This window comes from Xiphophorus couchianus, chromosome 11 (genome assembly GCF_001444195.1).
Source record: "Xiphophorus couchianus chromosome 11, X_couchianus-1.0, whole genome shotgun sequence".
In the NCBI taxonomy this organism is placed as follows: Eukaryota; Metazoa; Chordata; class Actinopteri; order Cyprinodontiformes; family Poeciliidae; genus Xiphophorus; species Xiphophorus couchianus.
This window is the reverse complement of record NC_040238.1, coordinates 30,551,649-30,568,154: the sequence shown is the minus strand read 5'-3', so window position 1 is coordinate 30,568,154 and position 16,506 is coordinate 30,551,649. Positions and strand designations below refer to the sequence as shown.

General features: G+C 35.6%; 1 protein-coding gene across 1 annotated transcript; it reads left to right on the top strand.

Annotated features, from left to right (window-relative positions):
• The first annotated feature begins 1,479 nt into the window (after positions 1-1,479).
• Positions 1,480-11,989, top strand: LOC114153580 (solute carrier family 13 member 2-like). The gene is made up of 12 exons (XM_028032229.1): positions 1,480-1,873; positions 4,025-4,162; positions 5,796-5,932; positions 7,106-7,362; positions 7,445-7,622; positions 7,709-7,831; positions 8,404-8,613; positions 9,780-9,880; positions 9,963-10,078; positions 11,101-11,262; positions 11,343-11,480; positions 11,594-11,989. Exons 1-12 carry the CDS (start codon positions 1,763-1,765, stop codon positions 11,723-11,725), a joined length of 1,803 nt encoding a protein of 600 aa, XP_027888030.1. The 5' UTR covers positions 1,480-1,762; the 3' UTR covers positions 11,726-11,989.
• The last annotated feature ends 4,517 nt before the right edge of the window (positions 11,990-16,506 follow it).

The window sequence follows — 16,506 nt, the reverse complement described above, 5'->3', positions numbered from 1 at the left end:
AAATAAGGTTTATGTTTTTATTCCAAGATGGCAAATCTGACAAATGTTTCAAAAACTTGTATAGCTACAAGTTGAGTAACAAAAAATAACTTTATGTTTGTTCTATTTTGTTGATGTTTGTTACAAAACATAAAACTATACCTGAATCTTTTAGCTGCTGAAATCTGTGTTTTGGTTTATAGTTGTGGATCGTATGATCTCTTATCTCACATATAAAGTGCAGGTAAGTAAGTAATTTATAAAACACACAAAAACTTGTAAGGGAATAGTTTTTAATTATTATTTCACAGCTGTTAAATTTTGCATTCATATTCAGAACCGGCCATTTCTTTACCGCTTTACTGGCCCTTTGTGTCTGTATTTGAGACAATACTGTATCCGTAGATGTTTGCAAATAGGGGAAAGAACTTGTAAATTATTTTTTTTTCTGAAACTTTAAGTTTTAGAATAAAATTCTTATGTAAAAATTTGGCAGGTTCAAGAGCTGGTATTGCATTATATTCTCTCTAAAACTAAGCATAAAGAAATGTATTTACTTTGAAGAGAATAAAAAGCTCAATCTTTAAAGTTGATGCCAAGTTAAAATTGAAATTATTGCTTATATCCCCTTTTAAACAATTAAGAGTTTAAAACTGCAGTCCTATTGAAACAAAATATAAATTTGATTCTTAATTTTATGTTCAGTAACAGGTAAACTTAACAATTTTGTTGGAAATAGAGACAACAGAAACTAAAATATTTATACCTTTAAAAGAACAAGGTACTACTAGCCTGTTACACATTATGAAAATATTTAAAAACAAATATATAGACAGTATTTTTATGTATTTGTGGAAAATACATATCTCCTTAAATACTAGCCACATGAAATACTTGAAATGTTGTGAATGCAGAACTATAAGTAATGAAACTATTGATTTAGATGGTGCTTATTATGTTAGTCAGTAAGTAAAAGAGTTTAGATTCAAGTCTATTTTCCCCTCAGTCATTTTGTTTAATGCTGGTTTAGCTGAAAACATTCGTTAAAGGTCATGAACTTATTTTATCGATAAAAACATTTAATATGAAACGAGAGATTTGGTGTGAAAACTAAAAGCAAGGCAAAAAGAAACTTTAAAACAACACAACAAAAGTAATAAAGACAATTCATATGATCAAGAAATTAGTAATTGAAACTATTAATTAGGATTTAATTTACGTTTCCCAGTTGAAACATCTTGGATAACACATTCAGGAGTAAAACTTGGCCTCTGGTTTTTCACCTCAGGTTGTGAAAGCTGAACTCTTGCAGACCTTGTATTTCAGACTGTCAGCATGCTCCATCTTAATTGTATGCACGCCCCCTGACCTTTGGTTACACATGATGGAGCTGGACTCCTCCACCTGATAAACTGACCATTGTTTGTCTATCATTGGCTCCATCTGTCTGCGCCGCCCCCTTCCTGCACAGCTGCCTCCCTCTCTTTACCAGCAGCTTCATCTTCCTCGCTGTCCAGGATTGTGGACAATTTGTTGTTGAGTTAATGTTTGATGCGCTAACTTAGACAGAGAGAGTAACTTGCATTCGCTTTTTCTTTTTACCAAAGCAGCTTTCTCCGCATCTCCACTGTTGGATCTTGGCTGAAGTTTTCCCACCTGTCCGGCCTCCTCCTCCTCCTCTTCCTCACACAACACCAGTGTGTCTGGATCAGCTTCACACCTACCAGGCTTTAGCAGAGTTTTCTAACACCGTTTTTTTTTTTGTTAGAGTTTTAAGATCATCATGGGTAGCATGTCGGATGTGTTTAGGTGGATGTGGTACCACAGAAACTACATCATCATCTTCATCACGCCACTCGCCTTTCTTCCTCTGCCTCTGATTGTTCCCACCTCGGTGAGTGAGAACGAGCTTCACTGTTGAAATCAGAGTAAATTTTTGTTTTATCCCACTCTGTTTTTCCGTTTATCTAACTGTGTTCTTACTCAAAGCGTTGATGTCAGACGTCCAGGTGATGACAACATGTCTAAACTGAGAGGAGAACAAATAGTGGTCAGCTGAAAGTTAGTCATGTTTGGTTAATCTGTGAACTTGCAATTCAATCTGATGTTTGTATTCCTCCAGAAATCACGCCAAATGGCATGAAAAATGTTAAAAGAAGTGCACAGCTAAAGCTGTTTGGTACCAACTTCATATACTGAGATTGATTTTTCATGAAATTTCTTGGCAAAACCTTTGCAAATAAATTACAGAGATTATTGGAGAAACATAGAAAGAAAATTTTACATGTTCAACAACAACAAAACATCTCCAGACTACCTGTAAAGTTACTTAATTATCTCAAATAACTGCATAATGAAACATAATGTTTTCTTCTGCAGTTACTTGTTGGATTGCTACAAATGAAAAGACCAAAAAAGTCTAATTTTAGATAAATGTAAGCCAGCATGATAGATTGAAATTCTTCAAAAATAAAAAATGTCTAACAGTTACATCAATGCAATCCTGCCTGTTCAGGCTTTACAACCCAAAAGTAACAACTTCAAAAGTAACAACTTTCTTTTTATTTTATCAGTTTATGAAAGGACTAAGAAAGGAAAACAAAGTTAATTAGTTTCAGAAAATGTTAAATATTTTTGTTTTTTTATAATTTATTATTGGAGGCCTATTTTCATCTGCAGTCAACATAACTGAAATCTCAAGAATGTGGATTGAGCCTTTTCTACACATCTGATCCTGTTTTTTGTTCGGATGAGTTTGATTTTTATGTTCTTGTAATAAATCCTTTACAGCCATTTTTAATTACAGGAATGTTATTTTGTAACATTTTTTCTTTTCCCCCAGTAAAAATGCAAAAACATGAAAAGTAAACGAGATTTTTCTCCATGATCAGATTTCTTACACAATCCAAAAAAACATATCTTCAGTAATTTTGGTGTAAATAAATATTGGGAACCTGCATAAAGGATTTTGTCAGTGGAAACTGACAAAATGTTGGGTAGTTTAAACTGTGTTTTATATTTTTACTGAGGAACTATAAACGCTGTCTTATGAGACAAGAGCACAACAGTTTGTTTTATGATCTAGGGTTGCTACTATCTGCCTGTCTAAAGTCTTATTACCTTTTAAAGAAATGCAGAGATAAGACAAAGGACATGAATGCTGTATAACTTTACAGTAACTCAGCGTCTATGTGCCTTTGCTTGAGTAAAATGTGATAAAATGAGCATCAGTTTTTAATATACAGTCAAACGTTTTGTCCCCTCCACATTGATATTGATCCATACTTTTCTTATTGGTGTATGTAGCTGATCACAGCTGGTTCAGATATCTTACCCAATATGCTTTCTGAGAAATGACAGCAGATGGGTTAACATCTGAGTTGTATCAATGCCATGGTCCTTGAGTAACTTTATTGCTTTGCTCTGTGACACAGTGCTTCGTTATGGTGGGAACAGCCAGGATCAATGCCAAACTAAACCTAGAATATTCTTCTTGGTAGATCATTTGATCTTGTGTTCTTGGACACCAAATCTACTGGATGAGAATCAATCCTGCATGGATGCTTTACTGTCTACATCTGGGGTGTCCAAAGTGTGGCCCGAGTTCAAGACGTTACAAATTTGGGCTTCCAGTAGAAGTATTTGATATAGATCAGCGTCTTTCATACTTTTTCATATTGATGACCACTTACCCCATTTATCAACACTCAAAGACAATCTAAGTGGAAATTGCCCCCACAATGACCCATTTTATTGAAATATTAGTCTCTTAACTCTTTGTTCCTCTGAATGTGAAGGGTGGGGGGGTTTGTGCTTCATCCTGATATAGAGATGACTTCAGACCTCTATTTTAAATTTGTGTGAACATAAACACAACATTTCTGTGCATAAGAATAATTTCTTTTTGAAGCATCAGTTTAATCCTGGAGCTAAAATATAAGAACTTAATCTCCACCAGCTTGGATTTAATGTATGGAAATGAATAATATGTGGTTGCTATGTAAGCATATTTGTGACTAACTTGTTTTTTTATTTGTGTGTGCAGTATTCACAGGAAGCAAAATGTGGCTATGTGATCATCCTGATGGCTTTGTATTGGTGCACGGAGTGCATGCCTCTGGCTGTGACCGCTCTCCTCCCTGTCGTCCTGTTCCCAATGATGGGCATCATGAAGGCTGGAGATGTAAAGTTCCTATTTATACTTTTATATTTCATTATGTAAAATTGTAACCAACAAAAAGAATACTTTGGGTTGTTTTTTTTTAAGCGGGTATGTTTCTTGATCTGTTTGTAGAAATATACTTGTACCTGCAGGAGAGTTAACTGAGATTGGGCTCCAAAGGGAAATTCTGCCATCTTAAAAGGCCATTTTCAATAATTTTATAACTTTGCATTGAGGTTTGTCTTATTAACATTTATAACACATAAAGGCTATTCACTTCATTTTCTACCCAACCCTAGATTACATCAAATCATTTCTCTGAAACATCTTAAGTTTTGAAACAACTGTTTATCATGCAAAATGCAGTACAATGCAATTTGGTTAAGTCGATTGGGAAAATGTCAGCAGTGTAGCGGAACAAACAATAAAACTTTAAAGAAAGGATCGTCTTTTGGATTTTTGGTGTCAGTGACTGGTCCTACGGCTGGGGAAGCCTCCGGTGGTCGACTGTAACGCGTGTGCCTGGCCATTGTGTGGCGATGACCGGGGGTGTGGCTTTGCATTGGTAAAAGGGCTATCCCGAGGCTTTCATGATGGCGTCCTTCCTCTGCTGCTTTTCCGTGCTCTGCTGGCCCCCGGCCTGGTGCCAGCCTGTGGTCTGGTTGGTGGGGCAGTGTAATGCATCTTGGAGCACCACAGCTGTGGCTGGTGAATTGTGCTTGACTTGAGGCAGTGGGATGGATACCTAAGTGGCGTGGGTGCAAGTGTAGTTTCATAGATGGGTGGACTGAGGTTTCTGGGGTTGCTGGCGTTTCCTGCTCCATTCCGTTGGGGTGGGTACGTCGGAGGTTGTAGCTTGTACTTTAGGGGGGCTCTACACCTTTTTGGGTGTGGAGTTGCTGACATTTTAGTTGGTCAGGAAGTGATTTTGAAGCTAGGGTTAGTGTTGGTTATCCCTGGGCTGAAGTTGCAGTGATGATGATGCTTATTTGTAAGGTTGCAGGGTGAACTGATTGTGATCTGGTGTTTGGTTGGACGAGCCTACTGTGGTTGCATGGCTTCTACTCAGCTCTATTTTTAGTCTGGTGTGGCGTCATGCAGGTCCTTCATATTAATCTCGAGTTGCACCTGTCTGTAATTTGGAGGACCATCTAAAGTATGAAAAATAGTGACTTATAGTCTGGAAAATACAATATTTCAAGTGGAGGATCATAGAGAAAGTTATAGTTCTCCATTTATGAAAGTAAATCTTTTGGTAATTAGACAACAATTCTAAGTGCCACATTAAAGGAAAAAACAAAGAAAGTGTTAACTTGAACAGCAAAGAATGTCTCAGCTAGCTTAAGATAAAACCGCTAGCTTAAGATAAGAGATAACAGTTTTAAACCTGCTTCAATGATGGGTTGTTCTGTCTCCTGTTTAGTGCATTTGAGATATGGACTCACATGAAGACACTAACAGTAAAGATAAAAGCTCAATCTGAATTGGCACGTCAGTAACTTTAATATTTTTGGCCCTGACTGGTAACAAAGGAACTGAGAAAATGTGTAAAAATTACACAAGAAGCTTTGAATGAGTGTGCTCAGATTAATTTTAATTTCTTTTGGACATAGTTTTATTGCCATGAATTAATATTCTTGTTATCTTTTTCCAGGTCAGTATTGAGTATTTGAAAGACTCCAACATGCTGTTTGTGGGCGGTCTCTTGGTGGCCATTGCAGTGGAGCACTGGAACCTTCATAAACGCATCGCTCTGCGGGTTCTTCTCCTGGTCGGTGTTCGTCCAGCCCTGTAAGAGCTTAAAGCCTGTGATGCCACAGATACAGAGTCAGCAGCTGAATCTTGATAAAACAAATCATCCTCCAAATGTTTCAGTAATTAAATGCCCAAAGTAGAGTAATATACCAACAAGAGTTAATTTCTTTAATTTGGTGATTATGATTTAAAGCTAATGAAAACCCTAAATTGTTTTTAGAACATTTAAAATTTACAATAAAAACGATTTTAAAGACAGAAATGTAATGTCAAGTCTGCTGACTTGACAGCTGTTAAGAAAATATTATGCTGACTATAAAGGTTGTTGCTAAAGAAACTGGGTGTGCAGAGAGTGCTGGATCAAGAGTATCAATGGAAAGTCATGTAGAACAAAACAGTGCAAAGAATATGCATTGGCAGCAGGCATGGCTACATTCACAAGGTGTGCATTGCAATTGGAATCAGTCCTTCAGACCCACAACCTTGCAAAAGATAAAGACTAAAGATTAAAAAGACTGGACTGCTGGTCACAGGTCCAAGGTATTGTCTTTGGACAAAAGCACATTTTACATTCCAATGTAAAAGAGTGGAAAGAGACACAATCCAAGTTGTTGAGGTCCAGTAGAAAGTTTCCACAGTCAGTGATAATTTGGGGTGTTATGTCATCGCCTAGGTCTGGTCCACTGTGTTTTATCAAGTCCAAAGTCAGAACATTCATACACCAGAGCACTTCATTCTTCCCTCAAATGACAAGCTTTATGGAGATGCTGTTTTCATTTCCAGCAGGATTTGGCACCTATCCACATTGCCAAAACTGCAAAAGGACAAACACAGTTTATTGACCGTAACAAAAGTTGCTCAGGCTAAGTATCCACAAAAGATACTGTGGAATACACTTTTTATCAGGCCAACATTTCTGCTCTAAAGCTACCCTTAACTTTGGGTTTTGGCCAATGAGCAAAAATGGTCAAAACTGAGAAATCAAATGCATTTAGTATGCCACTTATTGTGTTTTTTAAAAAAAGTTGAATTAACTGCACACATTAATGTCCAAATCATATTTTCTTGAACTATATATACCGGTACTCCTTATCAACTTTTTTTCAATATTTTAATTAAATTGAATATAAATAAACAAATGTTCATCTCAAAATGGGTCATGTTATGCAGCTCATGTCAACCATAATCGTCTTTCTTCCACTCTCACAGGTTGATGATGGGATTCATGATTGTGTCGGCCTTCCTGTCTATGTGGATCAGCAACACAGCCACCACAGCCATGATGCTGCCCATCTCTCAGGCTGTGCTGCATCAGCTGCAGGCGACAGAGACACGGGCAGAAGAACGAGACCTCCAGAGCGCAGCAGAAGATAACCTCGGGTTTGAGATGGAGAGCAGAAAAATCAAGGAGGGAATCCCAGATGAGAAAAACACAGACACAAAGCTGCAGCAGGAGAATGGAATAGGTGAGTAGAATCTCAGTAGTTTGGAAGGACATATTATAGAAAATAATTCTTTAAATAGCCTTTTCACTTTGTGGAAATATAGTTTTGCCTCAAGTGACTCCAGAGTCCATGAAGGAGAACACGAGGAACGAAACAGAGGAAAAGTACAGCCGCCTGACGAAAGGAATGAGCCTGAGTGTGTGCTACTCTGCGAGCATCGGTGGCACTGCTACCCTGACAGGCACCACTCCCAACCTCATCCTCAAGGGTCAAGTAGACAAGTGAGACATTAGTTCAATCATAAGTTCAGAGGGTTTAAATTATTCTCCTGCTTCTGCTCTTCTAATCACTATTTTTTCACCCAAAGGCTCTTCCCTGGGAATGGGGATGTGATCAACTTTGCCAGCTGGTTTGGCTTTGCTTTTCCCAACATGGTGCTCATGCTGGCGATCTCCTGGCTCTGGCTTCAGTTCATGTTTCTTGGCTTCAAGTAAGACAACCAGAGATATGAAATATATTGAAGCAGTTTCAAGTATTTTGGTTGTACCTAAATTGTTATTGATGAAACAAAAGCTGAACTCAAGAAAAACCCAAAAGTAACATCTCCCTGGAACTCCAAGATAGTGATGCACTTAACAGAAGAGAAATATAACAACAGCCAAATTATTCACAGTTTAATGACAGATACGACTAATGATCACGTCAGTCATAAGGGAATGGGGGTTATCTGGTACGAAATAAATACACAGTTAACTTTACAGACAACATGAATCTTCAATACTCACACTTTCCTCCCACAGGTAATGTTTCCACTTATAACAAAGTGCTAAGCTAACATTAGCGTGGAAGGCTAACATTAGCATGCCCGCGTTTTGTTTTGATTTGATGTGTTGATATTGAACATAGTTTATTGCTGTTCTAGTTAATCCTGTGTTGAGAAATGTTATGGAAAATGACCACTTTGAACATCTTAAAATCTAATAGCTTGTTTTTAAAATCAGAAATGCTATCAAAGTGCTATCTGTGTGGCTCTGATCTTTCTGCTTGTTTTTATTCACTCAGCCTGAAGAAGTCTTTCGGTTGTGGCATGAAAAGTGACAGAGATAAAGAGGCGTATGCAGTGATGAAAGAGGAGTACAAGAAGCTGGGGGGCATGAAGTTTGCTGAAGGAGCAGTACTCACCATCTTCATTTTGCTTGTGCTGCTGTGGTTCACCAGAGAGCCAGGCTTCATACCTGGCTGGGCCACAGTTCTCTTCAACAAAGAGGATTCGTGAGTCTCTTTATTTTACATTTTATGACTTTAGGTTAATATTCCGTACTTTTGTTCTTAACAGAGTATCAGTTCAGATTGTTGTTTATGTTGGTTCAATCTCTACATCATGCGTTAGATTAAATTTAATTCCAATCGCTGATCTAAAGATGTCCGCTTCAGCCTTTCTTTAGTGATATAGTTTGGCCGCCATCCAGCAGGGGGCACCGGTGGTCGTTCATAAGCGGAACTAGTGATACAAAGTAAAAGATTGCGACAGATCAAAATGGAGGCCTGTGTGGAATACAAGCTACACTTTATGCGGTTCTGCTTTGAAATATCGACAAACTCATTAACTTTCACCTTAATAGCGCTCATTCAGTCGAGCTGCGTGACGGAATAGCGTCAGTTTATTAAAAAAATATTGAAGGCTAAGAAGGCGAGGATGGTATGACGGATAAAAATGGTAACATAATGAAAAAAAAAACATTGCGCCAATAAGCAAACTTGAGGGCTGTGTAATGCATTTAACTTAATTTTAATGTCCCGTCCTTCTTTTTTGATTGTTGATTCAATTTTGCATGACTTTGTGTTTTTGTGTTTGTCATGACGTAAAGCGCTTTGAAATGCCTTGGTGCTGAAATGTGCTATACAAATAAGATTTGATTTGATTTGATATGAATATGTCTACATTTAATATATATATATATATATATATATATATATATATATATATATATATATATATATATATATATATATATTAAAGATGTCTAAGTTTATTCATGTGAGAAATCCACAATTTTCTATTTATTCAGTCAGTGTTTAAATTCAGTATATTATAAAAAAATAACCTATTATGTTATGGAAAGATGGTCAGCCTTCTTAATGCATGAGAAAACTCAATATTTTTAAGAAAATGGCTGCTTGTAAATTAATTTTAGATTAATTTTCATCCATACTCATGCTCTGATGTTGCTGCACATTTCATCTTGACTCTAAATATTGTTTTCTGTACAGGTTTTATTGTACATAATGAAAAATATCTTACAAATAAATTACAAAAATATTTTTATATAGCAAAAATTAGAGTCTTGATGAAGAGCTTTTATTAAAATCTTGATTTCATTTTATAGTTCAGACATTTTTATTGAGACCTTCTTAAGTAACTTGTGTTGTTTCCTTAGGTTTGTGTCAGATGGAACAGTGGCCATCTTTATGTCAATGCTCTTCTTTGTCATCCCGTCTCGGCTGCCATCATGTGGCAGCTATGGTTTCACCGAGGCAGGTGAGAGTTTACCTGGACCTTCATATTTCTTGTAACCCAAATTATTTAAGTGTATATATTAAAATGTTTCTTCATGTTACAGGTAAAAGGATTAAGGCACCTCCAACTCTGCTGAACTGGCAGGTGGTCCATGAGAGGATGCCCTGGAACATCATCCTGCTGCTGGGAGGAGGATTCGCTCTGGCTGCCGGCAGTGAGGTGATTTTTAAATTCACAGCGTTGCTGGTAGTAATAATCTGTAAACTGTCACATTGTGCCTTTTACTGCCATAAATTATTTCATACTACTAAACTTCATTCATTTATCTGCTGATTTATACAGCTATTTAATTTTTTATATGTTGTAAATTTAGTCTGTTTGTTATGTATTAATATTTAAACTGTTTTTTGTAAATTATTTATTTTACATATTTTTGATATTCACAATTCTAAAATATTTTCTGAATTTTTTCATTTTCTACTTATTACTTATTTTATTACTTTTCAAAAGGGTTTTTGTTTACAGTGTAATTAATATATACCTGTGTAATACTTATGCACTGTAATTTATTAATTTTAGTATTTTTATAATTAGAATTTTTTTAATTATATTTATAGATATATTTATATTTTTTATTTCTACTTATTCATTTTTTTGCTTATTAATTTTATGTTAAATCACAGAATCTAGATTATTTTTATTTTTGCTAATTTATTTTTGCTAATCTTAATTTTTCTAATTGAAAAAAATAATTTTGCTGAAATTATTTTTCAGCAAAAATAATTTCAGCAATAGTTTTACAATACCCGATTCATCTTGGATTATTATTATGATACATACTGTACATACATCTTAAGTTAAATTATGATCAATAATATAAACAAATAACTTGGGGGATAAATTTATGTTTTTGGAACTATAGATAATGTGTTATATCATCAGCAGAAGAGTTTGACTGGTCCTCTAACCAAATGTGCTTCAGTTTTACCAACTTATTACTGAAATATGTAAAATGTTTTTCATGGTGTACACTATTTCTTTGTGTTCCCATAATTGAAATCTCTCAAACTGATATAAATGTATTTTTACTAAATAGCTGTTAATTAAGTCAGATAATCTTAGGGTAAATGTTCCTGTTATCTTCCCATATGGATATTTGCAACTAATTCTTTCATAATCTGTGCAGATGTTTAACATTTTCTGCACCTGCTTTATGTTTCGCTTTGCTTTTATCTTTGCAGATTTCAGGTTTGTCTAAATGGCTTGGAGCTAGTCTGGCTCCCCTGCAGAAAATGCCTCCGTTTGCCATCTCCATTCTGCTCAGTCTGCTGGTGGCAACATTCACCGAATGCTCCAGCAACACAGCAACCACCACCCTGTTCCTGCCCATTCTTGCTTCAATGGTAAACTGAGGGAAACATACTGTACGTTGTCACATATTCTTGGTATTTATTGGTGTTTACATTTGTTTTGTTTCTCTTAGGCCACAACTATCCAGTTGCACCCGCTTTACGTGATGCTGCCTTGCACCATCGCTGCCTCTCTTGCTTTCATGCTGCCTGTTGCCACACCACCCAACGCCATCGCCTTCTCGTTTGGAAACCTCAAGGTTATTGACATGGTGAGAAGAATTTAAATATTTAGTTATTACTCACAACCATGTGGTTAATTTAAAAAGAAAATGGTGAACCAAGAGTGTTAGATTCACTAGAATATGGTTCCTTTCTTCTTCAGGTGAAAGCTGGATTCATACTGAACATCATTGGGATCCTCTGCGTAAATTTGGGCATCAACACCTGGGGATACATCATGTTTGACATGGGCACGTTTCCTCAGTGGGCCAATAATACCCACAGTAAACCCTGAGTGGCTGCCTGTAATGCCTTTGAAAGTATTTCTATATCTGTTGGCACATCGTGAAGTGGGGTCTGATCAGAGCTGAGTAAATTTGATAACTTATTTTATGTATAAGTTTTGATGCATAAAAGACATTACTCAGGTTTATCCTGAGTCCCATCCACTGACCAGTAAGAAAAGCTTTTAAAAAGAAACAACTGGGGTGCTGTGGTGGCACAGGGGCAAAGCATGACCCACGTTGAGGCCTTAGTCCTTGTAGCGGTGGTCGTAGGTTCGATTCCCGGCCTGGCGACATTTGCCGCATGTCTTCCCCCTCTCTGATTACCCTGTTTCCTGTCAAACTACTTTCAAATAAAGGCCACTAGAGCCAACAAAATCTTTAATAATAATAAAAAAAGAAACAACTGTCATGCAAAATTAAAAACGTCAATTTGTCCAAATTTGTAAAACTTAAAGGTTTCTATTCCACCAGAGATGATAAAAAATAGACTTTATTTAAACAAATACATATCATAGATGTACAATACAGACTATTGTATGATTATTTAATTATGATATAGCGTAGATATTTTTATACAGCAGCTTGATGAAGTATAAAGAAAAAACTTTAATCCATGCAATTTTTATCTTTAATTTTTTTAACCTTGTTTAACCAATAGGTACATTGTTAAACCCGTGTTTATTACTTCCTGATGTCAAGCTCAGAGCAGAAAAAAACATTGGGGTTTTTTCCTTGTACACATTTTTCTGAAAGTGTCTTCACCTCATTATTAATCTCATTTACAAATGTTGCACATATATTTCAGTGATTTTATTTTTTATCCTGTTACTCTAACAGTCTTACATAGAAAATTGAAATAAATGTAAATTAACTTCCATCCATCCATCCATCCATTTTCTGGTCACCCTTGTCCCTAATGGGGTCGGGAGGGTTGCTGGTGCCTATCTCCAGCTACGTTCCGGGCGAGAGGCGGGGTACACCCTGGACAGGTCGCCAGTCTGTCGCAGGGCATAAATTAACTTTATGTGTTAATTTAATTTATTGCTGAAAGTTTAATTACAATAAGTTGTAACTTTTGGTTGCATTTTTGGTTGTGTTGTGTTTTTTGTTGTACTGTTTTTATCACAAGCACAGAATAAGACTTTTTCATTGTTTACATACTGTACTTTGTTTTTTAAATCTAATTTTTAAAAGATGCACCATTTAGCTGCTGAGCAAGTGAAAAAACACAAGCTTGTTCATTCAAACTCAAATTGTCAGGATGAAATGATTTTGTCTTAATAAAATGATATTAAAATATTTGTTTTGGTTTGTCGAACTTGTAGAAAATTGTTTCTGTGGGTCTTTTACCCATTCACAGATAAAATCAGCCAGCCAAGGATTAAAATCTTGTGATGAGTTTATGTCTTTAAACAGGATTATGAAGGCATTTTTTAGAAGAAGATTCCAAATAAATGCCCAAGTACCCCGGCTTCATTAATATAAGCTGATTGGAGGAAAAACAGATATTTTGTAAACATTTATAAAATAAAGTTTTTATAAATCTGTGTAATTTTTGAGAGTAGACAAGTTGCTGCAGATGAGATATTTGAGAAAATCTCTTTTTGTGTCTGAAAGCTGCACTTTATTACTTTACTGGTGTAAAAATGAATGGAAAATGTGTGTCTCACTTGGTATTTATCAATGCTTTTAGGTTTTCTAGGCTCTATAAACTAATTTTGAGGATGTAGTGAATACAACAATCTCTCAGGAACCAGTGAACTCTTTAGGTCATTCTTTACTCTTACTGTTGGGAAACCTATTTATTGCGATAAGCAGCTTTGGAGAAACGTACTGTACAGTCCTTCTGCAAAGTCATCAGTACAGGTCACTGATACTGAAAGGTAACAAAGCTCCTTTGTTTCTGCCGTCTGTACATCTTTAGTGCTTTTCCGTCTTCCCTATCAGGTCACATGTTTTATTGGCAAACTGAACAGACTTTCTTATGTTAGTGGTATCAAAATAGCCAATTTGACCTCAAATGCTTGAGCTGAACCCAAACACTGAAAAATCCATCATAGCATTCACATCAAGGACACTTTGGGCATGACCTACATAAAGCACAAAATTGATTTTTAAATAATGAAGAATGAATTTCTTCCACTCACATGATCATAAAAATAAGAAAATATTTTTTTACTGTTTATACAGTAAAAGAAATACTGTGTAAGCACCCTGGTTCTTCTAAGAGTCCAAATGAACCTTCGTCTCTTATTTCAGAAATAAAAGCTATTTACTGTTATTTTGAAACAATACTCCTTACTAACTAATACTGTACTGCTTGATTGTTTAGTTTTATTATCTGTTTGCCAACATTTTGTTTTTAATAAATTATGCCATCATGCACTGCAAACCAAAGGATCTTGATTAAATATTTTACCTTAAGCCCTATTTAAGCAGAACTTTCTTATCTTCGATTTCATTCATCATCATGTTTCTCAATTTGTCCATTCAGAACTGACCTCCTGTTTTCAATACGTCACTACATTGTGTCTTTCTCCCCTCCGAAAAGGTGAAAGCAGCAAATCAATAGCAATCAATAGGTGTTAATAAATCTTTGAATTGCGTGTACAGATGAAGGATAACTGTGAGATAAGAGGCTGCCAACAGGATGATGCAGATGTGAAAGGCCGCTCTCTATCAGGTTCATTACGAGAAAGAGTGTAATAAACTAGAAATACAGAGGTCAAAGGGAGCGCGTGAAAGTAAAGTTTTATGCTTCTTCTACATTACCTGTAATATGCAGGGGATCTAAATCGATTCAGATTTCGTTAAAAAGCAATTTTGTTATTTAATTCAAATCAAATAGTAAATGCTTTATTAAACCCAATGTTATGTGTTTTAAGTTTTTATTCTTGTTAGTAGCTTACAGCTAGTTATCTAAGCACTTATCGTACACAAAAACCTTGAAATATATCACTGTTTGCTTTTTTTGAATTAAATTAATTCAAAAAGTGAATTAAAAAATAAAGTCAATTAAAAAATAAATGTTTTGTCTGTAAAGTTTTAATGTCTTAAGATGCATTTGTCTGTTTTCTGTTTGTTTCTCAGTAAGCACTAAGAGTCGGGACACTATAATGCTTCAAAAAGTCCAATAAATCTTTATTGTTCATTTCTTGAGACTCACCAACATCTGGAAACTTTAAATAAGTTCAAAATAATTTGTACGACTCACAACAAGTCATTTAAAAATCTCTTCTATATATTTATGAAACATGTTCCAACAAAACATTCAAGTCAATTAGTTTAATTCCCAATCAAATCCCGTCACATTTTTAAACTTTTACCACTTTTTTTTTTGCAACTATAAACCAGAAACGAATCCGGGCCAATGTGAATCACATAAAAATGTGTCATCTATACGAATCTGAAGACACATCTGGTTTCCTTTCAACTGATTGCTTGTTCTGCACTCCTCTGGTTCAACCAACATGTAGACATATTTTAAATTAGTCAATGACACAACTAATCAAAACATATAATGCATCAAACCAGAAAATATGTAAAAACGAACACCTCCCCTCCTAAAATTCAGACAATTATTTGGATATTTCTGACTGAAGTGTGCATATTACAGTTTAGAGGCATCTCATGACAGATCTCCTTCAAACAAAAGGAGTTTATGAAGCACACTCAAAATCACTGGAATATGTAGAAATGAAAATAACAGAAACGTCTATGAGGCAGAAATCAAGAGAAATAAATGATTTGTTTGAACGCAACAAGAAAAAATATCCAAAATATTTTATTGTGCAACGTCTTTCAAATGTATATTTTTCTAAACCAAAAGTTTGCCTGAAATCGTAATTTTTCATCCTTCCTGCAGAGAGGAGATGACAAACTTCACTTTAAACCAAACAATGAAACACAAGGCTGTTAAAAGTATAACCAAAGCACAGATGACAAAGTGCATTTCTGTCCACATCAGACCAGCCACCTTTATGAGTTTCTCTGTAAAAATCGTCGCACTTTGAGCACATACAGCGCTTACATACGGCCTACAGTTATTACAGGTCAACGTAGTCGACAATCAAATCAGGAACAGAACGAGACGGAGCATAAGTCTCATGAACTTCGAACTAATCACTGCTTACTGTGGAGGAAATGAACTAATAGCTTCTGGAAATTTACTTGACCTTCGGGAGGCAGATTAGAACATTGCTGACATTTAAATAATATTCTTTATTTTACTAGAGAGGTGTTCATGCCTCAAACAAACTTTTACACAGGGAGAAAGACACACACAATCGTACAAAATGGCAGCAGACACACTCATACATAGATTTTAAAAAATCACCCGTTGAATCAAATGATCACAATCTTCCCAAAACTGTTACTGAAGACCTAAAAACACACGTTTAGAAGTGTGAGATTTGTTCCTACAGTGCCTTGAAAAAGTATTTATACTAGTTGAATTTGTTCACATTTGGTCCCATTACAACCACATACTTTATATTTTCACTTGGATTTTCTACGGATGGTTTTGAAGTGGAAATAATATTTTTAATATCTGTTTTTTTTTTTTACAGGTTTCACCCCATGATGAAACGTGGCGGTGGCAAAGAAAACCTGTTGGAGCCTGCAACAGGTTTGTGCAACCATACAGCTGCAGTTACATCAAAACATAGCCATGTGTTGGCATGGCCCAGTCAAAGTCCAAAAGCAAATCTGACTTTGAATCTGATGCTGTACATGAAGTACAATAGAAAATTGTGATTAGACCTGTCGCAATAAGCAATAAATCAATTAA